General features: G+C 45.7%; 10 protein-coding genes across 10 annotated transcripts; 3 read left to right on the forward strand and 7 right to left on the reverse strand.

The window, feature by feature from the left end:
- Window positions 1–424: 424 nt before the first annotated feature.
- On the reverse strand, window positions 425–1,557 carry C8R40DRAFT_1167780 (uncharacterized protein; the record flags this gene model as incomplete). Its single annotated transcript, XM_046231088.1, has 5 exons — window positions 425–749; window positions 804–895; window positions 955–1,041; window positions 1,099–1,155; window positions 1,216–1,557. 5 exons carry the CDS (start codon window positions 1,555–1,557, stop codon window positions 425–427), a joined length of 903 nt encoding a protein of 300 aa, XP_046089448.1.
- Window positions 1,558–2,150: 593 nt separating this feature from the next.
- C8R40DRAFT_1167781 (uncharacterized protein) lies at window positions 2,151–6,352 on the reverse strand (the record flags this gene model as incomplete). The annotated part of the gene is made up of 6 exons (XM_046231089.1): window positions 2,151–2,824; window positions 2,884–3,421; window positions 3,478–3,867; window positions 3,920–5,721; window positions 5,783–6,200; window positions 6,248–6,352. The coding sequence occupies 6 exons, from the start codon at window positions 6,350–6,352 to the stop codon at window positions 2,151–2,153; spliced, it is 3,927 nt and encodes a 1,308-aa protein (XP_046089449.1).
- Window positions 6,353–7,805: 1,453 nt separating this feature from the next.
- Window positions 7,806–8,297, forward strand: C8R40DRAFT_1038619 (uncharacterized protein; the record flags this gene model as incomplete). The annotated part of the gene is made up of 1 exon (XM_046223768.1): window positions 7,806–8,297. One exon carries the CDS (start codon window positions 7,806–7,808, stop codon window positions 8,295–8,297), a length of 492 nt encoding a protein of 163 aa, XP_046089450.1.
- Window positions 8,298–8,595: 298 nt separating this feature from the next.
- Window positions 8,596–9,335, reverse strand: C8R40DRAFT_1067372 (uncharacterized protein; the record flags this gene model as incomplete). Its single annotated transcript, XM_046225912.1, has 3 exons — window positions 8,596–8,919; window positions 8,974–9,234; window positions 9,297–9,335. The coding sequence occupies 3 exons, from the start codon at window positions 9,333–9,335 to the stop codon at window positions 8,596–8,598; spliced, it is 624 nt and encodes a 207-aa protein (XP_046089451.1).
- Window positions 9,336–9,900: 565 nt separating this feature from the next.
- On the forward strand, window positions 9,901–11,471 carry C8R40DRAFT_1038418 (WD40-repeat-containing domain protein; the record flags this gene model as incomplete). The annotated part of the gene is made up of 6 exons (XM_046223754.1): window positions 9,901–10,006; window positions 10,060–10,259; window positions 10,311–10,585; window positions 10,636–10,698; window positions 10,754–11,033; window positions 11,079–11,471. 6 exons carry the CDS (start codon window positions 9,901–9,903, stop codon window positions 11,469–11,471), a joined length of 1,317 nt encoding a protein of 438 aa, XP_046089452.1.
- Window positions 11,472–13,486: 2,015 nt separating this feature from the next.
- C8R40DRAFT_1038436 (uncharacterized protein) lies at window positions 13,487–13,985 on the forward strand (the record flags this gene model as incomplete). Its single annotated transcript, XM_046223757.1, has 2 exons — window positions 13,487–13,851; window positions 13,919–13,985. Coding segments are annotated over 2 exons (432 nt in total), but the record flags the coding sequence as incomplete, so codon positions are not given.
- A 1,647-nt stretch (window positions 13,986–15,632) lies between these two features.
- On the reverse strand, window positions 15,633–16,118 carry C8R40DRAFT_1038479 (uncharacterized protein; the record flags this gene model as incomplete). Its single annotated transcript, XM_046223760.1, has 1 exon — window positions 15,633–16,118. One exon carries the CDS (start codon window positions 16,116–16,118, stop codon window positions 15,633–15,635), a length of 486 nt encoding a protein of 161 aa, XP_046089454.1.
- Window positions 16,119–16,206: 88 nt separating this feature from the next.
- On the reverse strand, window positions 16,207–16,590 carry C8R40DRAFT_999680 (uncharacterized protein; the record flags this gene model as incomplete). The annotated part of the gene is made up of 1 exon (XM_046236811.1): window positions 16,207–16,590. A coding segment is annotated over one exon (384 nt), but the record flags the coding sequence as incomplete, so codon positions are not given.
- A 6,457-nt stretch (window positions 16,591–23,047) lies between these two features.
- Window positions 23,048–23,697, reverse strand: C8R40DRAFT_1092123 (uncharacterized protein). The gene is made up of 2 exons (XM_046227536.1): window positions 23,626–23,697; window positions 23,048–23,557 (listed from the first exon to the last, which is right to left on the reverse strand). Exon 2 carries the CDS (start codon window positions 23,496–23,498, stop codon window positions 23,271–23,273), a length of 228 nt encoding a protein of 75 aa, XP_046089456.1. The 5' UTR covers window positions 23,499–23,557; window positions 23,626–23,697; the 3' UTR covers window positions 23,048–23,270.
- Window position 23,698: 1 nt separating this feature from the next.
- On the reverse strand, window positions 23,699–24,091 carry C8R40DRAFT_1092124 (uncharacterized protein). Its single transcript, XM_046227537.1, has 3 exons — window positions 23,958–24,091; window positions 23,850–23,901; window positions 23,699–23,786 (listed from the first exon to the last, which is right to left on the reverse strand). Exons 1-3 carry the CDS (start codon window positions 24,051–24,053, stop codon window positions 23,719–23,721), a joined length of 216 nt encoding a protein of 71 aa, XP_046089457.1. The 5' UTR covers window positions 24,054–24,091; the 3' UTR covers window positions 23,699–23,718.
- Between the last annotated feature and the right edge of the window lie 665 nt (window positions 24,092–24,756).

Below are 24,756 nucleotides of genomic sequence, written 5' to 3' on the forward strand. Positions count from 1 at the left end.
AAAAGGACTGGGATGAGGGAACACACAAAATACATAAGGTTGGATCAGATGAGACCTTACAATAGAGATGTTGGGACTAACCAATTGCCAGAAAGATAAAATCTCCCGGTTTTTTCAGGGCGACGAGTCGACAACGAAGCAACTAATAAATGGAGATAAGCGCCGAGAAACCGCTGGCGCCAACGCCCAGTCTATTGCAAGTCCCCTGGCTTCTCATCTCTTCAGTTGCACCAAGAATGCTACGTCGAGGTCATCATAATGCCCATACCTGTGCTGGGCTGGTTCTGAATATACACGGACATACACTGTACAACAGTCATATATTAAATCCAGCAGTAAGGTACAATGTAAACATAGAGGGACCGTAACATCAGAAAGAAGAAGATTGAGCATACAGCATACGTATATAATAAGTCTGCCTAATCTAATCATCAATTGAAATGGGAAACGGGGCAGGTGCAGCAGCAGAGGCTGCGGTGGGATAAGTTCCATTGCGGCGGGGAAAGGGGAATGTCACAGGTCCTGATCGGAATGCATGCGGCCACTGAAGTGGCTGACGGGTAGGAGTGGGGATACCTTTGATCTCCAACATGTCGTCGACACTTTTCTGGATGGAATAGTTGGGGATGGGGGTAAAATGACCTTGGATTGTGCGGCAACTGGGGCAAGCAAGGTTGTATTTGGCCCTGAGATGGATGCGAGACATCGTGAGAAGGCAATCCTTGCAGAAGGTATGCCCACAGGAGAGACTATTTGAAACAAGGCGTGAGTGTCAAATGTCAATGAACTCTGGCAATACGCACATAAAAGGCTGCAGCATTAGTTCCAGGCAACATGGGCAGTCATTCCGCTCTTTTATGACATCATTCAAAGCTTGAATGCGGGTCTGAGCATTCTGTGTATCAATTCAGCCAAATGGATTGCGTGCTTGGAAAATTTACAAGAGCGAAATACCTGGAGCGCATTTTCAGGAGCGGGGTTGGTTTGAAGTTCTCCATTCAGTCTGACATCCTGCAAAGGCTTCGGTTCAACTGGAGGATTCTACAATGGCAACTTCACAATTGAGAGTCACGAAGAAAAAGTAAACTGATCGCGTACCATCGAAATAAACACCGGCTCGTCATCATCGTCGGATTCCAGGTTCAAGTTATTCACCTATGTAAAAGAATGTTGTTATAGGCAGGCCTAGGGTCATAACAGGAAAAGCACTCAAACCTCGCGTGTGCTTGTATTTGGAGGGCATGGGGTCGGAGTAGAATCGCGGGGAGGTGTAGCCGGAAGGATTACTGGTTCTTCATAATCCAGTGTTAAGCTGAGGAGATGATAGGTTGAGGGCACCGAAGAAGATGCGAGCGGATGATTGCGGTGTGAGGGAATGCTCGGAGTCGATACAGCGCGGCGTGAAGAGGGGGTATTTGGACCAAGACGGCTTTGTGATTTCCTTCCATAAGTTCGAACAGGACGAGGAGAAGGCCGTCCGAAGATATGAGACCTTGAGGATCGGTCAGGAGTTGGCGATCGGGATCTTCTGGCAACTGCTGGAGTGTTCGTACGCATCCTGGATCTCGAATTCGGTGCGCGTGAGATGGAGCAAGGAAAGAAGTGCGATGGCAAGAGAATGTTTGAGGAATAGTTGAACGACAGAACTCACTTAAAATAGCTGCCCCATCTCTTGAGTCCGTAGCCATTAACCTCTAGGGACAAAGGCCTTTGAAAGCTTGGTTCAAAGGCTTGCATTGCGCATCGTGTATATGGTAGAACAAGGTGATAGTGAATGAGGATCCATGAATTTCCGGCTATTTGCCGGCATGCTTTATTCGTTGCTTTATCTGTTTGACTTCATCATTCGAAGCATTCAATTCACAATGGACGAATACACATTCTAAAGACAAGACATAATGGGTATCTTCTACGAGACAAAGCTGAATTCATCCCGCTGAACCGGTGGCGAGTTCACCAACTGTGCCTTAACTCAAGCGTCCTCTAATTTCCTGAGGGCTCACCGCCTTATCGTGTTGTCAATGTTTGGACATCTCGCCTAGAAAAGTTATACATTCGCATTATTGAGTGTGTGTAAAAAATGAACGTAGAAGTGGATGACCTGTATCCACGAGTAAACAGAAATCAATCCTGTGGGCAAGTTAACGAAGTCAACAAGGTTCCACAGTTCGACGTACCGAGCAAAGGTTAACAACCACCACCAATTCATTAGATATAGCCCATCTAGCAGTGTGCGCTGCGACTTGTTTCATTTCTATGACTTTGAGGATGTCCACAAACTTCGAAGAAACTAACTTCGCCTCAAAACCATTTCCCCAGAAGTCGGAGAATGGATCCTCTACATGAACAGATTGACTCTGAAGAACTGCTAGTTGGATTGGACCATTGTTCTTCCGCCTGAAGATATGCTGGATCTGACCAGCCGACCACTGTTGTCCGGGGTGATGGTCGCCCTCCGGGTGGAAACAGATATAGCTGTTGCCTAAGGCACCTTCGATTGGGATGGTGTAGTCACCCTTAGATGCAGGAATACGAGAGAAAGACTCAAAAGGCTCTGTCCCCAGTAAATTTGTGAGCTCCGGAACACTAGCAATGGTCGTTTTAGGAGTTAGGGTAAAGTTACTTGCAATGAGTTCTGGTGTCACAGAAGACTGGTCGGGAGCATTACTAGCGGAGTGGTCAGAGGGTCTGTGGTCATAGTTGTAAGCTTTGTCTATCAATTTTTGGCAATACCGAAGAAAAGGCGGAGCATTGGGTCGCATCATCCACTGACGAAAAAAAGCTCCAGTGCAAAATGAATGCAGGAGCGTATGTTCAAATTCACCTGTACCACATAAATGACAAATTAGTGCTACGATGAAGGGGTTCGGATTGTTCAGTCACCTGGTTTGTGGTTCGTTGGAGTACGCTGAAGTTTTCCGATTAATTTTTCAAAAGGGAAGAGCCACCAGTGGCGAACTCCACTGAAGAGATCCATGAACTCGTGAATATGAAATGCAAGGTGGTGAGTGGGGAAAATCCATCCAGGAAAGTTTTCCTTCAGCCCCAATATATGTAGTCGTAATAGGCGACGAAAGTCGTCGCGGCGGGTCAAACTCAGCTTGCGCTTTGTCATGATCAAGGACGCGCAGGCCAAATGCATCACGGTGTCCATAACAGAAGTCATATCACTAGCATTTGCGGCAGCTAGAGGCGATGACTCTTTCCATAAGCTTAATATAGCCAAAGGCATGTGTATCGAAAATAGGGTCCTCCAGTTATCTGCCTTCAAGGTCCCTGCTTCATACAATCCAACATTTGAAGGTGGATTTGTCACCCAAGCTGGTGTAACAACCTCACGAACAACTTGTTGAACCCTCCTCAATAACCCTGGTGAGTCTATTATTGCCGATTTCATTTGGTCAAGTGGCTTCATCATCCTCTGGGGAAAAAGAGATTGACAACAATTTGGAAGTGATAGACAAAAGCAATGCGCACCCAGTCCATCAGTTGCTTGACCATATCGTCTTTCGCAAATTTTCCAGTAGGGAGTCGTTCGATGTCTGTACATACATAAGCCAAAGAATTACCAGGGAGCTTCCGCAAGACTTTTCGGAGCTCGTCTTCTTGCTCGCCTCGAGACAGCGGTTGTTGAAGAAGTCGATGAATATTACCAACACCGGATGCAGAGGAATAATTCATGGACTTGCCAAGTTCTTTGAGAAGTTCTAGCCGCTCCCCAGGAGCTAATGCCCGGGTACCCATATGGGTGTTTCCTGTCCCATTTGAAGGATGAGTAGGGGCCCACGGGGTGATGGGAGGTGGCATATCGATTGGTGTAAAATAAGGCCATACAAATCCTTGCATTTCACGGATGTCATTGGTGCGCTATGGACATGTATGAGGGCACATAGAGAAAGTCAGCAAAGGTTATAGCTACCCAGTTGATCAGTATGTTGGTTAGAAATTCCTTCTTTGCGTTGGTTTTCAGGATCTTCGAAGACGTCTGAAATTGCGGACATCGATGATCAGGAAAGATGGCGAGATTATCGCACACATAGAGAATCGCATTCCACTTTTGCTTCTGGATTCTCCCATATAATGCTTTCTTCTTCGATTCAACTTCCGGTGCCCTTTCACACAGATCGGTCAAAATTTCTAAAACGCCCTGGTATGCCCGGCTGTCATTCAAAATCTCAACTTTCAGAGACTCCAGTCTCAACCGTCGATGAGTACGATGCTCGGAAGAGAGGTGATCCCAATCCAGCAATGAGAGTCGGTGTTCATCCAAAGGTTGTGATACATATCCAATCATGCTGCTCCACCGGCGTAACGGCACCTCTGCCATCTCCTGTACTAGTGATGATAGAGATGGAGGTGGTGTGAAGTCGTAGTAGAAGGCAATCTTGAACCTGGGTTTGCTAGGCTTCCGACTGGGATCTTCGGGATTGTCCAGGCCGAGTATATCCCGAAACATTCTTTGAAGGAGAATAAGAAAAAATGCGTGCATAGGGTCGATACCAATTTGACAAAGACGCCAATAAGGAAGACGCCATAGCTCTGAAAATCGGGTGCCAAAAAGTTCTTCGATGGCCTTGCGATCCTTGAGCATCGCCTCACGCCACATTTCAGCACCTTTCCTAAGACGTTCATCATCTAGCGTTGTCCAATTCTCGTAATCTGTTCGCCCCAAGTGGGCCGTATGCCAACAATCACATAGAAAGCAAAAATGATGTGAGGTGACATCCAAGAGACCACAGAATGGTCGGGCAGCTTTGAAGTCCATGAGGGCTAAGACGAGAGCGATACGAGAGACCTGACTGTAAGGAGTGTTGGAATCACGGGTCCGAAATGTAGCGAAAGGCCGGACACCTCTGGTGTAACCCTTAACCAAGTCATCAACCAGGGGCTTCAGATAATGGCGATGTTCTGCGTTGCTTGCATTAGGCTCATGTGGGCCCCGAATTATGCCCGGGATGTAGAGGAATGCATGATCATTTCGAATTTCCAGGGGAAGGTTCAAACAACTCATGGCTATCATGCCAGTCGAAGACTTTTTTCCGCGAATACGATTGCCTTCGACATTGAAGAAGTCGGCATTAAGAGTGAAGAACCAACGGCCCTCATTTCCACGATCTGCAACAAATAGCTTGCCATCCTGTGCTCGAAATTCATGAACAAATCGACCATCTGTTTGGTCGACTTTGTCGGAGGGTATGGATTGGTGGCTAGAGACAGTGTCACAAAACTTATTTCCATATTCTTCTATGCCTGGAAGAGCGAGAAATCTCCCAAACCAATCGAAGAAGGGATAATATTCGTATCTTTTCAGAGGCTTTCCATATGACAGCAATAATGCGCCGCAAGGCTCCTCCAAGGGAGCCCTCCTCTCCGAACAAACAGTAGGATAAACGGGATGTGTAGCGTCATTTGGGTAAGAAGGGGGATGCGTAAAACTGCATTTCGGGCACACAGCATATGAAATACACTTTATGTTCAGATTGAACTTCTGCTCTAGAGTCTCGATGGATTCAGGAACCATGGCAAGGACTGCTTCCTGGTCAGGATTGAGCTCTTGGCCACCTAAGGTAGCGAACGAGAAACCAAAAATCTTCAAAAGTTTCAGGATCAAGCTGGCACCGCGCTGTGCTGTCCCTTCGAAAACCCGGGAGACAAGGGCAATACAGTATGCAATGATGGTAGGGGTGTTCTTGCCTTCACCAGGATCAAAGAAGTGTTTACCTAAAATTGGTAGAATGAGGACAGTCAACACTCGGCAGATTAGACGGAACGAGACACATACGATTGTTGATTTTCACAGGAGAAGAGTCAGGATACTCTAATCTCCATGCACAGACCATCTGATTCAAAGACTCCAGTATCTCTCTCGCTTCCTTAACTTCTTCGGAAACGGCAGTTCGGGTAATAGAAGCAATTTGAAGATTGAGAGTCTCCGAACCATCCTCTACGGCGCACAATGTAGCCTGGATTTCTTCTGGAGTATGAGACGTCGAGATTGACTGTATTTTAGTCTCTAGCCTGCGGGCTGCCTCAACCAAGTTCGATATAGCAAACAAAGCTCGGGTCGTGCGCTTGCTATTTTTCTTCGGATCCCCAAATTGTAGACGACCTCGTGAATCGGGGGCCAGAAGTGATTCCAATGAGTCTTCTTCAGCAAATGAACTGACCCGCGACGTGTTCTTTTTGATCATATTGTTGACCTGGAGGAAATTAGCGCATAAAATTTGAGATCATACCAGGTACCTACAGATTCTCTCGCAACTTCAGCCTGGAATTTGGTGAACGTAGAGTCTAAAGACAGTGGCTGCCCAAGACGGCCTTGGGAAGTATTTGAAGATACTCCAACTGCCATAACTCTCATCCCATATTCCAAATCATCAGTTGGGGTGAGGTTTTGATACTTTCGAGCGGATTCCCGAGCGCGCGTATCTGATGAAGAGACTGGGGTATGTCGTAGTTTAGAAGGCAAGGGCTCATCGACATCCTTTAAACCAGCCAGGAGCTCCCTGTACTTGGACATCACTAGTAGTAGCAATAATGATTGGATCGATGTAATCACATGCAAGTAAGGAAAATAGTGGCTGTGATCAATCTGATCGTATTGAAAACCGCCAACTAGGCCTCAGCGCTCAACGTTCTATGCTCAGCACGAATGTAAGTCCTAAACAATAATTGTTATTTGTCAAGTCCATGCCGCGGGCCTCCATTCCGCCGCTCGGTACTCCGAAGATCTGCTCTTATTGTAATCTCTCCCTATTGTTCTTTCTCGCTACACATATCCTTTCGTCCTAGTCTCTCATTATTGTCTTTTACTCTTTCGTTCTAGTCTCTCCTTATTGTCTTTTACTCTACCCTGCAGGTACTACTCGTATAGCTCCTAGTAGTTAGTCTGGCGCTCCGCACCGATGCGCCGTTCCGTAGATATAAATACTGCCTGTACGCTACTGTAGTTCCTCAGTTTAATTATCAACTTAGATCAACTTAGATCTCCCTTCTCAACTGAGCTCTTCTCTAAGTCTTCTGGCTCAACGCCTTGAAGTACGTCCTCCTTGACCTTAGGACTTTAACGTCCTCTGGTCCGCTCCTCGTCATCGGCGATACCGCCGCTCCGACCTGGCTGCTACTTAGCTCCTCTCTCTCTACTCTCGCTCTCCGGGGACTAACGGCGTAACGGCGGTGTTGTTAATAGCTTCACTACTGTCCCACTCGTCTTCCGCACTTAGACACCCTGTGGCCTTGGCACGGTTACACGGTGTACATGATCTTAACATTATTCACATGTCTTCATACGAACTACATCTGCAGGCCATACTCAGAGAATGAAATACGCCGTCACATCAATGTCTGTTTGTCATAAACTGTCTCTCAACTTTTGGTTAATCGATCCAACAGAAACTTGCAAGGAAGATCCTCAATGAATTTCTCAGCATAGATGACCCAGCTGACTGGCAAACCTTTACTGTCCCTGCTGACGAGCTGGGATCATATCTGGCTAATCCCGATGCTTGCCCTGTTTCTACTTCTCCTATGATGCTCGACACCTCTGCAGACACTGCTGCCAAAATGCGAGACGCCCCGTGGAATCAGATGGTCGTCAGTCTCCTTGCAGCTCAGGCATCAGAACGTGCTTCTCCAACCCCTGGGTACTTTGGAACTGATAAGAATGTAATTGATTGGTGTGCTCTCTTTAACGAACGGATCTATCGGATTTTCCTCGAGGTTGTCAAAGCTAGAGCCGGCACTAAGGATCACGACTATGAGAGGAAAAAGGCTGAAAGTCGAAGAAGAAGGTCGCGGGAATATGTATGTTCATCTTATTTCTTCTCTGCTCGTATCGTGTGCTAAGGCCCTGTACTCAGAAAGTGGAACGTCGTCTCCAGATTGCAACAGCCATGATGCGCATCGCACAGGCTTTGAATAACAGAGAACAATATGGTTGCTGGTCTGAAATATTTGACTCTATAAGCCGACTTGGTACTGCGGGGATGTCCGACGATGAACAGATATCAGACCCCCAGGGGCAGCATGGAATCACTGTCTATGCACCTGTCTTCCGTAATCCCTACTTCAATGAACTCTTCAGCAAAATCGATTCCACGCACGGGCTTGAAAAACATCTGTTCGTTCGCGTAGGACGATATCGGCTTCCTAGAATTTGTGGACGTGAGCGTATTGAGCGCTCACCACCAGCAAACCTTCCTTCGTCATACTACCAAGCTGATTATCTGATTGCCATGGATAAGGGTCTTGTTGAGAAGGTTCCAATTGCTTTAGAAGAAACTGCTCTTCCTCCGTAGGCATTTCTATATTGCATCCTTTGATAAGATATCTAACTTTGTATGCTTCCCAATTAGTTTGCCGACACTATTGAACTATCAGCCACCCATCTAATGTGCTCCCCGTGTGCTCCTACTTCGAATGCTAAGTGGCAGAGGGAGGGACTTGAATCGTATCTTTACTTTCCTTTTGTTGTCATTTCGTTGCATATGTATTATGCTAAACAGGAAGACAATATAGATTATAATCGATGGAGCATTCATAGTAAACAAAATTTATCATACGAGGGAGGCGGACATATTAGGGAACCCAATTACTTTATTTGCCGCTGCTAGCCCGTCTCGTTCCCTTCTCAACTAAGGTTGGGCGAGCCTCCGCCGCGATTTTCTCTAATCTCTCTTTTCTAAGAACAGCTTTCTGGTATTTCAAGTGATTCCGAATGAAATCATCAACAGCCCACAGCCCACTGTACTCCTTCAAGAATATGTACTTTTCGACGGCCTGACTTTGACTCAGAATAGATTTGTGTCGAAAAACTATTGCTCTCACCAGTTGTCGAACTTTTTTGACATTCGCCGCCCCTTGCTCGCTCATAGGAAGATCACAATTCAGATGGTCTTCAACAAGGTTGTTAATGAATTTCTGTTGGACGTCGGTAAGATACATGCTGAATTTCTTACAGAAGGATAAGCATACCTTAACTTTATCATACTTCTTCCTTGGCCACGATAGAACTTCAAAGAGGGAGTAGCCACCGCGACCGGGCCTTCCGACCTCACCAGGTGGTTTGGGAATCAAAAAATCATCATCAGAATCGTCTTCGAAAACCATAGCCGGTGGATTCCGCTTCTTCTCAGGTTCCGTAGAGAATGTGACAGTTTTGCGAGACCGAGTATATTCTTTCTCTTGAACTCTGTCGACTCCGAGAACGGGAGTCCGTGTGATTGGGGCAGAAGCCTGTACATTATCCATTCCAGAAATCGGGGCACTTTTAGCACCTTGAGAAACGCTGGGCACACCGTGGTCACTGCGACATATGGATGTTCTTCGTGGGGCATTTCGCAAACGTGCAAGCTGCTCTCGGTCGGAATCATATTCGAGCTCACTAGGAGACCCAATGGATGATGATGACGACGAGAGCAATACAGAAGGTCTGGGCTGCGGTTCCGGAGAAGGGCTACTGTACGGAGAAGCTCTGGGTGACTCTTTCTGTGTGCGTACTGGCCCAGTAGACGGAGTGATAGCAGCGCAGTTGAAGGTATTCACTGCATCGGAGGGTAAACATATCTCTCTGTGATTAGCACATAGAGGGCGGTGGTCGAAGTTGCGATAGGGATTCATAGATTGCGTCGAATGAGTTACTGGATTGGAAAAGGTGAAGAGTGAATTTATGTAGCAGTGGCCCTTCCTTTTAAGCACGGAAAGATTTGAAGCGGATAAAGCATAAGATAACCATTGATTAAGACGGTTGTTTGAAGTGGCTTTGGAAGGCGTGAATGAGGATCGGAACAAAGAGAAACATAGGCTTTTCCTTATTAGGCAAATGCCCTTGTATTTGTCTCTCCCCCAGCTCTCCCCCGCTCCTGCCCATCTAAGCCTTCGCAAAGAATTGGTCGTTTTGTCATGGTCACGGACTCTCAATATCAAGCAATCGCCACCTTACAAGGACCGCGAGACGCTGTGGTATCTCTGGCCTTCTCAGTGAAAGCTAAATTCCTTTCAGCTGCCGGTGACTTCATGTTCTTTGACTCTCAGTTCTTTTTCGTACTTAGAATTGTCAAGGATATAGTGGTGTCTACGTTTGGGATCTCTCGACTTTTACGTCCGCTCCGCTTCCTCATATGCTCTTTGCTCCCCAAAATCCGAAATATGTCATAATGGCGTCCGTTTGGGTCTATTTCCAAAAGAACAAACGCCATATTTTGCTCTTAGGCTCTATGCGCGGAGATATCATATTGTGGGATTGGAATAATGAGACCAAAGTGAGTTACATACCTGTATCTATCCATTCAGTATGGCTAATATAGGTTTAGTCTTTCCAGCTGCTCTATCGTGTTCCCCCAATGGAGAACAAAGAAGATGAGATTCTTTCCATGGATGTTTACGAGCACGACATCGCATCCGGCAGAATTGGCAGGGTTGTCGCATCTACGGCCAACCGATGCATCAGTGTCTGGACTTTAACGTCTTCGGGGGAGTTTTCGAAAATATTTTCCACTGTTCTTGATGAAGGAGTCAATCCAAAAACGGTATGCATGTGCAAAATTACTCGAGACATCTTCGTGTTTCCGTTCTATGGAGGTGAAATGTGCGTTTATTTCGATCTTTCATTTCATGAAGTGTTTCTTAGTCTTGCAGACACTGTCTAGACTATAAGACCGGAGCGGTGAAGCATCGTAAATCGCATGCTCCTGGAATCATGTAGGGAAAAGGAATTCTTATTTCCCATTCCGCATTGATGACTATTCTTTTACAGGGGATCGGTTGCTATGAACTCAACAACAAATAAATTTGTCGCCTATACCGGGAAGAGTTTCCAGCTCTACCGCCTCGGTAGTCTTGAACTGGTCAAAACATTCAAAACAGAACTGCCACTCGTCTTGTTTCCCAAACAGGTTGCATTCGGAGAATTAGAGAACATCGTTGTAGGCGGAAGCGATCGCGGCTGTGCTCTGGTATACGATGTCAATAGTGAAGAGGTGCTTCAGAAATTAAGTTACCCAAGTGGGGGGCTTGTTCAGCCGGTCTCGGCGAGTGTTACACATTTATTGCTCTCTCAGATCTGCTGACCAAGGCTGTAGACTATCTCACTTCCTGAGCGCCATTTGATTGTGGTTGCGGGATCAACTGCTCAGCAGCCGGCGGACGTCATCCTTTTTGAGAAATGTATTCCTGCGGAATACGATTCCACGACAGATATTCGGAATGGCAGAGCTCCAACTCAAGATGCTGTGCTCATAGGCTTCTATCTTCCCAAGAGGCTCTGGAAATGGATACGGATTCTTGGCGCAGTGGTAGTATGTGTTACCTTCGTCGGGTACTACATTCTACCCATCGTCTATCAGGTTTGCAATAGTTTGGATCATTTTGAATCCTTGATCAATTTCATCTGCAGGTTCCTTCTCATTTCGACAATGTCAATACGCAATTACACCCAAATGTTAACTGGCAAAGCGGTACGAAGGATAAATTAGGTCGCAGTTTTAGGGCGAAATTTGCCAGCAATCAGGCTGAAGGGCGTCATCGTGATACTGCTGTTGTTCTCAAAAAGGATGTGATAGTAATAGAATGAATAATATCTAGTCAGTGGTATGTAGTATGCCGAGTTTGCTTGCTACAATATCGAATTTTTTTGCCTTCCCTCACTAAATTGAGGTAGAGATATCAATGCATCCCAAGCACCGGGCGTGAAACACTCTTGTGCAGCTTCAACACAAGATCTCTTCTCAGGGACTGTAGCAACATACGAGAAGGCTGAACATACTGCTTTGTAAATAATTATTGGCGAATCGCCTGTCTTACAGCTTGCTACAATGAAATCGGAACTCACAAAGTAGGTTTGATAGGATACATATGAAAACTACTACTCATTCTCCTTTCGAGTTGTAGTAAGACTGGCCAACACGAATGAAGCATCTTTTACCATGCTCCGCCATTGTTGACCCTTTGTGCCCTCCCTATCATTTTGGCCTCCCAATGCCATTCCCCACCATTTGAGGCAAGCGAGCAAACTGAGCCAACCATTCTTCCCATTCCTGTCGAGGGATCCCCATTCCTTATGCAGTTCACCTATCGACTCCCCGGTACCAGGGGACCGAAGTTGTTTCCACCAGGCCATAAAGCACTCACTGAATTGAACAAGAGCATCGTCCGTCTTGAGTTCGGGTTCATTGCCACGCCTATCGTACCTGCAGTTGAGTATCCACTTGCTGAGTTCTTTGGGCCTGCCATGGGGTGCCAGTCCCTTAGTTGAAGATGCCCAGCCTCTGGAGCACTCGTACTCCACCCATTCCTTGAAGAGATTGCAATATTCTTCGCCTAGATCTTGATTAAGATATTCGAATGCGGCCGGAAACCATTTTCAAGCATCCTCCGACTTCAAAGCTTCTATGGGATAAGAAGGAAGCTGCGAAAAGCCATCGATTGAGTACAGAGACACACGAACAATCACTGATTGTATGCTATCGTACCTTCATGGGAATACTTTCTGAAAGCTGATCAGCCGTTCGAGAGGATTGATCCTCAATCTCTAGGGTGGAAAAGATTACACTTTCCGCTTGCTTAGGTAAAGCACTCGAAGCTACCTGGACCTTGAAGCACAAAACAAACTAGATCAGATTGACGCGATTACGATTGCAAAACACGGACCAGATGATTATGTGTTCCTTGTCTAGACAGTGGTTCATGGTCGGAAGCATGAATATGCTCTGGGGGGCTGGCTTGAGGACTCTGAAGGTCAGGGACATCGGCGCCAGTGTTGGAACCTACACCGATCTTCTCGTTTGCGAGTCGAAGTTTGAGTAATTCAACCTCTAGTTGATTCACGCGGCGCTCCAACCTCTCCGCCTTTATTTCCGCGATGGTCTTTTGTTGAAACACCTCTTTCCGTTCGGCCTCTAGGAAATCTATGCGTTCGGAATCACAGTTCTGAAAATTATACATATGAGAAGTTGCGGAGCAATAGAAGGATGGGAACACTTGCCATCAAGTCGTCTAACTCAATTTCTGCCTCTTTGAGCAGGTCATCTTTCACGAGAAGCTGTTCTCTGAGTTCCCGAGCCTCTCTGGATGGTTGCGATACCACTCGTACTTTCTGGGTTAGGTCAGATTAGCAAACTTAAACCTAGAGAGCTGTGAATCACGCACCGGACAACGTTCACTCGATGTACTGGGGGCTCTTCGTTTTGTCATAGCTGAGCAAAGACAAGAATGGGTTGCGTGTCAATACAAAGAATATTTGATTCAATCGGACAAAGGGACAAAGGGTAGGATTCTGACCAGGCATATAAAACAGGGATCTTTGCGATAGAGCTTTCAAGCACACTTTCCCATATACCCTAATTTCCACACCTTTATTCGTACGCCAAGATGGGCATGCACCACGTCGCAACTTGTATTCCTGACCAACATGTGAGTCAAAACCTTTCTTTGCTGAGTGTTCAGAGGATGGAGTACTCACATTTATGATGATGTCCCGTAGACCACTGTGAAGAGTATCCGCGCCCGATTGTATAGCACCCATAGCCCGTCTCCCAAACCCGTTACAGCCCGCTATAGAGAAAACAGAGGACGGCCAAAGGATCGCTTTGTCTTCGCAGCGGACATCCTTTCGAACCCCCGGCGTCAGCCATATATTCATGATATCATGCTGAGCATCCGTTACCGCGGGACGTTGTACAAGTTTCTTGTGTTCTTCAAAAGACACAAGATGCTTCCGCCGAATCAATCCATTCAGAATTTGGGAGGGCGCCATATCGATGGAGATGTTCTCCTGGTCGCTTGCGGTAAAAGGGTATCAATTAGGAATTTGCGCAGTGGATTGGAGGATAGAGTAGCAGATATAGCCATTAGAAGGTGCGAATTGCGGTTCTGTGCATTTTCCACGATTTTTGGTCTGACGGGCCGGTTATCCTTATCACAGGCTTTCAGAATCTTTGGATCCGATCAGAATCCGGCGTCGTTTTCCCGCATCTATCTCGTTCGAATAAATTGTCGGCCTTTCAGCATTTTACATTTTTACTTCGATTTCTACAGTAGATATTATAGTCTGGTCTGTGTTCTTTGTGTATGATGTATGATTTGTCTGTTATATCATATAAGTACTTTTAAATCTCAGCTTCATCCGCTCACTCAACCTATGATACAAAAAACGGAAGCGGTGATTTGTCTCCTTGATGTGCAATTACCACATTGGCGGCAACGTCCACCGCTAAATGGCCGTGAATGTACGTGGTCTTCTCAGACTCTATTCGAGGGGTATTCAACTTTTTCTTGTTTTCGAAGCCGAAAAAATGTAATGCCAGCAACGAGTTGTGAGTTTGACATACGAGACAATGAATGTGACTTGATTGGGGAGGTATATGGGGGTGAGGTCTACATTAGAGTCAATTAAAATCTGAGGAATTGAGAAGAGGACGAGGGAAGGAGAATTCACCTCACCTAGTAGAATTAGAGCCATACCAAAGTCCGCTTCTTTGAATCCCACTTGCGCATGCCTTTTCCTCTGGCAAGCCTGAACTCCTAAGCCTCCTGCGACGATCTTCGTCAGCAGCAATTGAGATAAGGCAGTCTCCGCCAGATCGGAAAATATGAATCGGACGTCGGTGAGTTCAATGTCGATATTGGCACTGGATTCCTTGCGACAGCCGCGCGAAGCAATTCTCCAAATTCAGTTCCAGGATCTAGCCACAGAGTTACCTTGTCAGATGTGCAGCAGTAGTGGAAGGGAAGACTGACCACCAATATAGAATAGAACTGTTTCGTGTTCACGCACAATGATTAGCGCATCCTCTTCCTCGCCCCTTCATGCATGCGGTCTCCAAAGAAATTGTACAACGATACTCGTTGCTTTATAGCCATCCTGACTGAGTATGGTCTGAAATTGAGACCAAGTATCTATCCCGGTATTAAGTGTTAGTACGAAACGATGCACACAAAAGGTTTACGCACCAAATGACTTTTCCACTAGCATGACACAGGTTTCGATTGCGACCTCCACTGCGCATAGTATATATGTCCTTCTCCTGACACTCGGTTGGTTTCAACATCGTCGATGAGCGCTTTTGCGGCACCAGTATGACGAAAAAAAGAATCCCACTTGAAATGAGTCAAATTAGCATGAGCTGAAACAGGAGAGCAAACTCAGTTACTTTGAGAGTCCATCTTTGGTGTATTTGCTTAAGCTGACGAGTAGAGGGCGGGTCGTTTGTTCTTAGTCGTCCACAGAAAGCCGGGCGATTTCATCCAAGATATCAGAGCAACACTAGATGTTGATCAGTATCCACACATTGGTCATTTTATAAGATTGACTTTGTTCATTCTTGGGCTCTCTGCGGTTTCCTGGCGTATTAGTCACTGTCAGGAAGATAGTTGCATCGGTATCCGGTAATAATCGGTGATCACTTGAAAGCCGGGTCTTCCCAGAACGCTCATGACAGCACGTTATCTTGAAAATTATATGAACTCACGGTCTATTCACTCCGCCCTCTCTCAGCGACTGGCTTCGTCACAAGAAGCGTATTTATTACAGCACACTAACGCTGTTTAATCAAGGACACAGCTGATTGGTATGACTTAGTACATTACACAATTGGATACTCATAATATGCGACTATGTGTAGATATATCCTCCAGGATCAATTTATGTCCATAGCATTCCTGTCGTCTCCACTTTCTGCATTAGCATTGTACCCTTTGAAATCATACATCTGGAATGTGTAATCTGCGAGCTTGAGCTCAGCGAACTCGAATGGTAGCAGAGCAGAAAGATATTCTGGACGGAAGACGGATCGTGGAAGGCCAGCAGGTGGAAGTCTATGGGAAACTTTGTCGGTACGAATCCTTTGCATACGAGGGGCACCTGCTCGGTGAAATATCGCCGCCTCCACTCCAGGAGCGCAGTCCACGATCTTGTAACATTCCTCGATGCCAGGTTCCCGCCAATACAGTCTGGAGACCTTCTTCACACTTTGCTTCATCATTACACCCTCAATTTCCACCTCAATAGTTGCATCTTCCTCGTCGGACTGGCCGTGATCCCCAAGGATTTCTGTGAGATTGAGTGCATGGGACCAGAATGCAAGACCCGCCTGGTCACCGCGCTTTCGGCAAGTCTTCTTCATGAGTGTTGCAATGTCGGAACGGATTGTTCGTTTCTATTAGAAGTCTATTAGTATCAGTAAGTTCGATTAGATAATTAACATCACGAACCGCATGGCGAAGGCTGACTTGTGCATTGCGTACTTTGCGTTCAGTGTCAGTAGTAACGAGGCGCAAAACACGATCTTCATGGCTTTCACCGGGCTGACGGCGTGCTTTAACAACCTGTTTGAAAATATCGTAGAAACGATCTGAGAATAGGTCGACCCAGTCGATGGCTTCCACCCCAAAGCGGTTGTCTTCACAATTATCGACAATGTCCTGTGCTTTGGCTGCAAACTTGTGAATTAGGGCCCGATTCCAGGCAGACTTCTTCATTGTCTTTGTATCCGGGGCGAGTTTATCGATACGGGTGTTGCGAAGCTTGGGCCCGTATTTTACAGGGTCTTTGATGTACAGTTCCTGCCTTTCCTGAGAAACACCATCCCTTGCAAATATAGCCCAGATCCGCCGTACATTGAAGCCTTCATACAGCAGATCTCGGGCGAGTGCCTGATATGTCCGTGAGTTTGTATACATGTAAGGTTTCTCGGACTTACGTTGATATGGTGCTTGACTTTACGTGGATCATACTCTACAACGCCCTTCTTTGCCCACATCTCCTGCACCCTGCTATCATCAGTCTCCTGAGCATCTTCGTTATCAAGAGGTTGTCTTTCTTCCTGATCCGATTCATCTTCGTCATCCCCATCAGCAGGGTTCCGCTCATTTGTGTTCGCAGTAGTTCTGCTTCCTGCAGCTGCAGCACCGGGGAATGATGGCATCTGCCTTCCTTTGCCTTTATCTGACTGAGTGCGCAGGCATGGAAAGTGAGGATAGAGCTTCGTTTAACAATATGTTCACATACCGATCCTGGGTTTTGACTGGAGCTATTAGCTGGCTGTTCATGATCACCTTCATATTCTTCATCATCGAGGTAGTTGGCCGACTTCTGCTTGGCCCGCTTCTGTAAGAGGCATCTCGTATCACATTGTCGACAGAAGAAACTCAAACTCACCGACTTCAAATAAGGAGATGGATTCACTTTATGCCAAGGCTTCAATAGTGGGAAAGGATTGTTGGTCTGCGGGACGCTATCCTTGACTGAACTCTGAAAAAAACGAGACAGAAATTCATCAGTCAGTTCCGTTCAAATACCAATGTGATAAAGCTCACCAAAGGTTGAGGTAGTACCCAGCGTGGATAGTTGTCCTGGACACGATTCAGCTCTGCTTGGACTGGAGCATTTGCAAGGGTCTTCCCTAACCCCCCCATTACTCTAATGTCATGTATGATATGACCGTTCATAGGCATAGCGGGAGTTGGTGTACGGGTCGGAGTCGAACGCGGGGTTGGCATACCGGTTGGAGGACTCGAGCTCAAGCCTGAAGATGACAGCCGATGACCGCCCGATGCCAATGCCTAGGACAATATTAGAAGTTATTGGCGGGATTGGCATTTTGACAGATTGACACACCTGAAGTTCTTTTCGGAGTTTCTGAATCTCGAGACTCTTTGCCAAATTCTCTTGCTGTAAAACAATGACTTCGTCTGAAACGTCAGTATGTATCGTGGTCTTTGAACAAATCAGTATACAATATTATACAGCTATCCCGATGTTACCTTTGCGCCATTTCCCTTCAACTCCTTGATGACAACCTCTAGCCAGGTGTTCTCTTTCTTGAGGGCGTCAGCGTCTTGGGTTTTCGTATTCAGCTGACCTCGTAAATCTTGAGATTCTGTTGCGAAATCATTCCACCGCTGGACTGCCGCTGCGAGTTCGTGTTTCTTTGTCTGCAGTTCACCCTGTTGTTTCTCGTACATTGCCTAAAAACTTAAGCATGTGCTTGTGTGCAACGTAGATGGAACCTACCTTGGTTGCATCCAATCGACCAGATATGACATCAAATCGGGGCTGATAGAGGTCGATATCAGGAAAAGAATACCCTCCCTATGATATACTCACCCTCGCAATCCAGTCATCTTCGTTGCGTGTCTCAGATTCCTGGTTTGAAGCGTCACTTGCAGTACTCAGCAATAAAACTACGCTCACCTGCAAACGTCGAATTTCTAGTTCTTGCTGCTGTAATTGATGGACCAGCTTTGCTCGTTCGGCATCGAGATCGTGTGTTTTCTGTAAAGCTGTTGCCATGACATTCTGCACCTTGAGACGAACATCTGTCAATTGTTGAGCCAGAGTCTCCTTTTCATGGACTAGTTTCTCGACTGTCTGCGAGAATGAAGTTGCATTGTCTGCGGCTTGTTGTTCCACCTCCACCTTCTCATTAGCCAGTTTCTGGACTGTTGCTGAATTTAAATCCAACCGACGAACAAGCTCTTGCTTCTCCAGAGCTAGACTCTTGACCTTCTGAGAATTGTCCACCGATTGGCGAGCCAGTGTTTCGTTCGCTTCAGTAAGTTTCAAAATCTTCTGCGATGCTGCCGCTGCGTTGTCTGCTGATAGCTGATCAGCATCCGCCTTCTTATCGATCAACTTCTGGACTATGGTTGCATGATCCTCTGATTGACAGACCAACTCCTTCTTCTCTAAAACTAGACTTTCCACCATTCGACGATCATCTGCCGACTGCGCAATCAATCCTCGATTCTGTTCATTCAGCTCTTGGACCTTTTGGTTAACAGCAGTTGTGTCTTCCCTGAATCGCTGAATAAGAGTTTCCTTCTCCTCCACAAGTGTTCGAAGCATCTGACTGTTTTCCATTAGCTTCTTCTCGAGTTCCGAGTTCCGAGCGGAAGCTTCGCCCAAATCATGTTTCAAAGCAAGAATATTGGTATGAAGAGTGTCCAGTGCTGACTGCTGCAAAGTTTAAGTTTTTTCTAGTGTGAGCACATATGATCGCTGCATGAAAGTAGAATTCAAGTAAAATCACCTGCAGGTCATCCTTCTCGTTAAGTGCAGCTTTGAGATCTTGAATCTGTTCAACTAGGAGGCTGATCCTCTCCTCCGCAACTGTGGATTTGTCGGACATATCTTGGAGTTCAGTGCGTTGATCTTCAATTTCACTATCCTTGGCAACCTGTAGCCAATCGAGTTCAAGTTATGGATGGGAGAGCGGGGGATGGGATGTCTGCTCACACGCATCTCTTCTGACTGCTGCAGTGCAATTTGTAAGTCCTCGATTGCATGCATCTTCTCTTGCTAACAAATGAATGCAAGTGTGACGTCAAGGATCACAGCTAGAGAGGTTGGGTGACTTACAACAAGTACATCGCTTGAAGATTTTTGCTCGCATAGTGCATTTTGCAGGTCTTGAATTTCGAGCTCTTTTCGTTCCTAGAAATATACCGATGAGTCTTTGAGCATGAACGAAAAGAATTCAAACTTACCAGAACAATTTTATCTGATTCAACAGTCTCGCCCAATGATCCCTGTAGCGATTTTACCTCCTGATCCTTCTGCCGCTGAGTTAAATCTCATAAAAAGCGGCCTCGACAACTGAAGAAGGTTCACTAACCATCTGTAATTCATGCAAAGCAGTAGATTCATCGAGCAATTTCTTCAAATCTTCAGTCTCGTGCTCTTTGATTTGCTATTCCATGATCAGCAGGCGTTAGGTTATGGGTAATCTCAGGCGTAAGGCAAACACCTACCAGTGCTTTCTGACATGAAGTATAGACCTCGTTCAAATCTTCCAGTTTGATTTGAAGTAGATCATAGATGTCGGTCATGTCCTTGTGTTCCAACTGCAACAAATATCAGGGATCTCATCGTACAGAGCCATCACAACTGACCTTGAGAGCCTCATGATCCTCCTTCAATATACCCAAATCATTCGAAAGCTGTTGATTGTCTTCCTCAAGAAGGATCTTTTCATGATCGGCTCGGTGTAACTTTTCCTCGGTCTCTTGATATTTCGACTGAAGGGAAGATTGTCTGCTCTGCGCATTGGAAATATTGGTATGGAGTTGATTATTCTCGTTAACAAACCGGTTCATTTCCTTGGAGGATGTTGATAATTTATCCTCCAGTACGGTCTTTTGTTGTTGCAGAAGTGTGATACTTTCACGTAAGCGTTTGTTATCTGACTGGAGACCATTCGCAAGTTCCTGGATCATCGAAACTATACAGAACCATTGATGACTATGCTGACTTTTGACTAACCTTTGAAACATTCATGGAATTTTGCAGCGACAGGACCTCGGTCTAGAAATTCTCAATGATGATGTTCAAGTATAGATGTGGGTCTTACCTTTGTCGTTTCTACCAGATTTCTCAAGTCATCGCACTTGGCAACACTGTCGGCGAGAGACGTCTTGAAAATGGTGCTTTTTTGACTATGGAGATATATCAGAGAACATGAGATCTACCTCGAGTATAGTGATATCTTCGTCTTGCAATTTCTTTGTCAACTTCTCGAGGGATTTTGTTGTTTGCTAGAACAATGTCAGTCATATAGTTTATTGGATCTTGTCATACCATACCTGTAGCTGTGTATTTGCGGAGGAAAGCTTCGAGTTCGAATCTATTAGAGCTGTCATCTGAGTCTTGAGATCATGACATTCGACCTGAAAAATCGCACTGAGCGTTATAATATTCAACTACAGTTCCACACACCTCCAGAGTGTGCGTCAAGATCTAGGGCATTGCATGTCGACATGTCTTCGCTGTCACGAAGCGGCAGAGGCGGAGTGACTAACGGAGCGGGAAAGCGGAGCGACTAAGCAGAACGGTGAGGCGGAGCAACTGGACAAGGCAACAAGGCGGAGCGACTAAGCAGAACGGCGGCAGGCTGGTCCCAGATAATGACAGAGATATATTGAGTATCGTAGTCATAGGTAATAATAAGTAAGCACATACCTGGTCCCAGATAATGACAGAGAGGTCAAGATAAGGGACCAGGCTGTGGAGGGTTGGCTATATATACATAATCCGGTCTGCGAGAAACAACGATGTAATACTGTACAGTTTAGGAACAAGGAAGGTGGCGGAAACCAATAGAAGGAGAAGATGGGTCAGGTGGATCAGTAATCGATGGATCAGTAATCGATGGGGGTTTGACAGTGATGGGATGATGTATCGTACAAGTAAAGGCGTCGAGACGGTGAGAAAAGGAAAATGATAGGGGCTGCGTACTTTATGACATTCGCAAGAGAAGTAAATAAGACGTACTTCGGAGGCACTCCGTGTCTTCTCGGACTCAGCCCACTGAGTGGACAAACGCTCCTGCAGATCTTTCGCTTCTTGATCCAGATCATAGACACGACCAATTAGTTCTACATTCTTGTCCAAGAGCTATGGCATAGTGTGAGTTATGCGCAGGTGATATGTGGGTTGAAGATACGAGCCTGTTTACGCGTCTTATCCAAGTCATTAGCTTTTGCCCATGCACCTTGGTTAAGAACTTCTTGCGTTGCAAGGTGCTCCTGTGCCTCTTCGATAGTGGTCCGCATACTCGAAACCTTGCGTTCAAGAGCTGTGATGATTGTATCCCTTGATTTAATTTCCAAAGCAGCCGATTCTATCTCCGTGTTCTTAGCTGCAACCAAGTCCTCGAGAGCATGTATCCTCTGACGGTCCTTGGGTTCCATATCTAAGGCGGTCAAGATCCATATCTTTCTTTCTCTCGAGTTAGGCTCCGTCTACAACTTGGTTTGAGTTCGTTGGAAATAAATTTAGAACTCAAAGAACATACGTGAATCCTCGGTTCTTGCTGCAAAGGTTGTTTAGGTGATGGATGACTCGTAGCAAGAAGACCGCTTACATCAATCTGCATTAACGAACCACCTCTGATTGTTGAGCTAGATCCTTGCATCGATACGTCAGACTGTAGAGGATTGTCAGCCAGAATGAGGGAAGACTACCGTACAGACACGCACAGTAATGGTGCTTTGCGACGCGTCAAGATCCATTGCGCTTTGACTGCGCTTATTCCTCGACATATTGAAGCTCGAACTTCGAAGTATGAAAGCAAGTCACATAAAGGAATCGAAACAAAGAAAACATCGGGCGTTTAAAATGGCGGCAAATTTCGGTTATCCGAAGCGCCTTCGTTTTTAACACGACGTCATTTTGTTTAGTTCCTTCTTGAGACAGTATATCTTCTGTACCTAGAGCAGAGGCATTGCAAACCAATGAACTCGGGGAGAGATTAGCGAGGGCATTCGACCCTATTGAGAAGGAGAGAGCAAGGAGGAGCAAAGGTCATGTAATATACGGCAGGAGATGTCCCGAGAGTGAGACTGAAAGCTTAAAGCTGAAAGTCTGAGCTTAATAAATGAGCAATTGCGGACTACGCCATTTTCTTTCGAAGGAGAACTAGGGGGAAAATCAATGGTGTAGGTCTGTTTGATTCGTGAATACTAGGTCTTTCCCCTTCTATTCCACACTATTCTGAACCTCTTCAAATCATTCTTGATACACAATGTTCTTCATAACGCTCTGAATATGTGCCCAACAATCCCATGACCCTCGGGGTAGAAATCTCCTGACCCTCGCCCCAAAGTCGGAATCGCTCACTAAGCTTGCGGTTGGCGAAGGTATACCGGGTTTATGCCGGGTAAGAATCTTCCGCCTTTCGCCCAATTTGTTTCTTGTCTGGGAAAATCAATAATTCCCAAAAGTAAAATAAAATAATTACCAAAACATTTTCCAGGTGAGAAAAATGACGTTTACCACCAGGAAATTATTCTGAGAAAGGAAATTAACCTCAGCTCCTTTCTATCTTTGGATTAAAACTAGGAAAAATTTGTGTTCCTGACCGTAAAAGTTAACAGATTTCACTAAATTTGTATGTCAGGAAAGTTACTGACAAAGTAAATAATTTGCATAAAATTTTGCGCTGGTGATTTATGTATTCTTTCGATGAGGAAATCTACCTAAAAAGGAAATCTTTCCCATAAACTTTCTCTGCCACTTTCTCGGCCGGGAATTATTGATCCCGGCGCAGTGATAGATAGATAGATTGTTACATGGCCCCATTACATTAATGGTGTGGTCCCCTAATTGGAACAGCCAGTCTCAACGGCCGAATGACAGCAAGTGCAACCCACAAGGAGAAGATAGACTGTCACCCGGACATTAAGGCCATAGGAAGTGGATAGAGTTACATGAGAGAGTAAATAGAGTATATGAGGTAGATAGTCAGTCCACCCTATTAGAAGGTGTAGTGCATCATTTACAGAGGATGGATTACTGATAGCCTATCTTCCTTCCTTTGGGCCCCGGCTTGTGTGATGATACCCTTCCGCACAGTTTCTCCTGCATAACACTGGCGGGCAGAAATGTCAAATGTTTCAACATGATATGGCCGTAATCCATTCCAGAAAAGAGCACATGTAGATTGAAATATGGGAAATAGATATGTCATCGTAAGTGAGGTGAACAATGATCTCACAACATACATCCAGCTCTCTTTGATGGTTTGCCACTGGTGTACAGGACACAAATCATTTTCCCTAGTTCCTGCAAGCGGGTTTGAGTGGGGAAAACCGATGAAGTCAGCTGGCATGCGTTGAAGGATCAAAACCTACTTGCAATTCAGCATTTTCTTTATGATCATCATAGCATTGAACAGATAGCGTTTTGGGCGCCTAATAGTGATACAGCTTGTTCCGTAGCCATGATCATGAGTGCATCCAGTGACTCCGACGTGGAGGATGCAAGTGGATCCAACGTTGAGTCTGACTGCGAGGTGAGTGGCTCGCTTTCTACACCAGCACTACTAATCTTCATCTGACCTGGACGTACATGGCAGAAATTGATAGACATTTAGTATCCACATTCAGATTGAGGGTGAAAGTATAGTTGTAAGTAATTAAGTGGTCCCGGCCGACGCTGCCCAATCCACTCTCAGAGATATCAGTGGTATTTTGGCCCAAGATACGGCGGGAAGAAGGAGAACTTCAAGTGGACGAGTTCTCCAGAATGCCTTCTCGAAATTCGAAAATCGCACTAACATCAAGATTTTATCTAGCGTTTTATTTGGGCGTGGTGATTCCATGGGTATAGGAAGTCTCTATGAACAGGACTCCCCACGGCGCATGGTTATGGCTCTCACCTAGTTTCCATTCATCCTATCTGGATTCGAATTTCGATACAGCCTCAGATGCGTCTCTGAGTGTTGCTCAAAGTTTCATAGCATGGTTTAAAGCATGAAGATAATCTCAGAGCGGCGCTTTATGCCCCTTCGTCTTCGGAATCATCAATCAAGGCAATGACCTGTTCAACCTAGTTGTATCTCGCGAGGGTCATTGTTTCTTCCGTGAACGTAGTAAGTTAGTCTTTTACGAAGGATCTTACTGCTGTAGCTATCCTCTATTGATCTAGTCTACCAACCTTCCAGGTAGTACTAATTTTGTTCATTGAATTAGGTTCGAAACCATACCCGAAATATCGATCATGATGCGACGGTGACTACGGAGAGTCACCTTGATACTTCGATCTGTCTGATACGTTACCTCTTATCACTCTCGCTGAAGATGCGAGGGAGTCCACGAATGAAGGTAAAGATCAAATATTGCTGCTATACTCTTGTACGGACTGACAAATAGAGACACAGAGCACCATTGACCTGTCACATCAGGCTAAAATTAAATCATGATTATTCGAAGGAGCGTTCAGAATCACCGTCCGTCCATGATATAACAATCGCCCTTGGGGTT

Source organism: Lentinula edodes, assembly GCF_021015755.1.
Source record: "Lentinula edodes strain Le(Bin) 0899 ss11 chromosome Unknown C8R40scaffold_7, whole genome shotgun sequence".
Taxonomy (NCBI): domain Eukaryota; kingdom Fungi; phylum Basidiomycota; class Agaricomycetes; order Agaricales; family Omphalotaceae; genus Lentinula; species Lentinula edodes.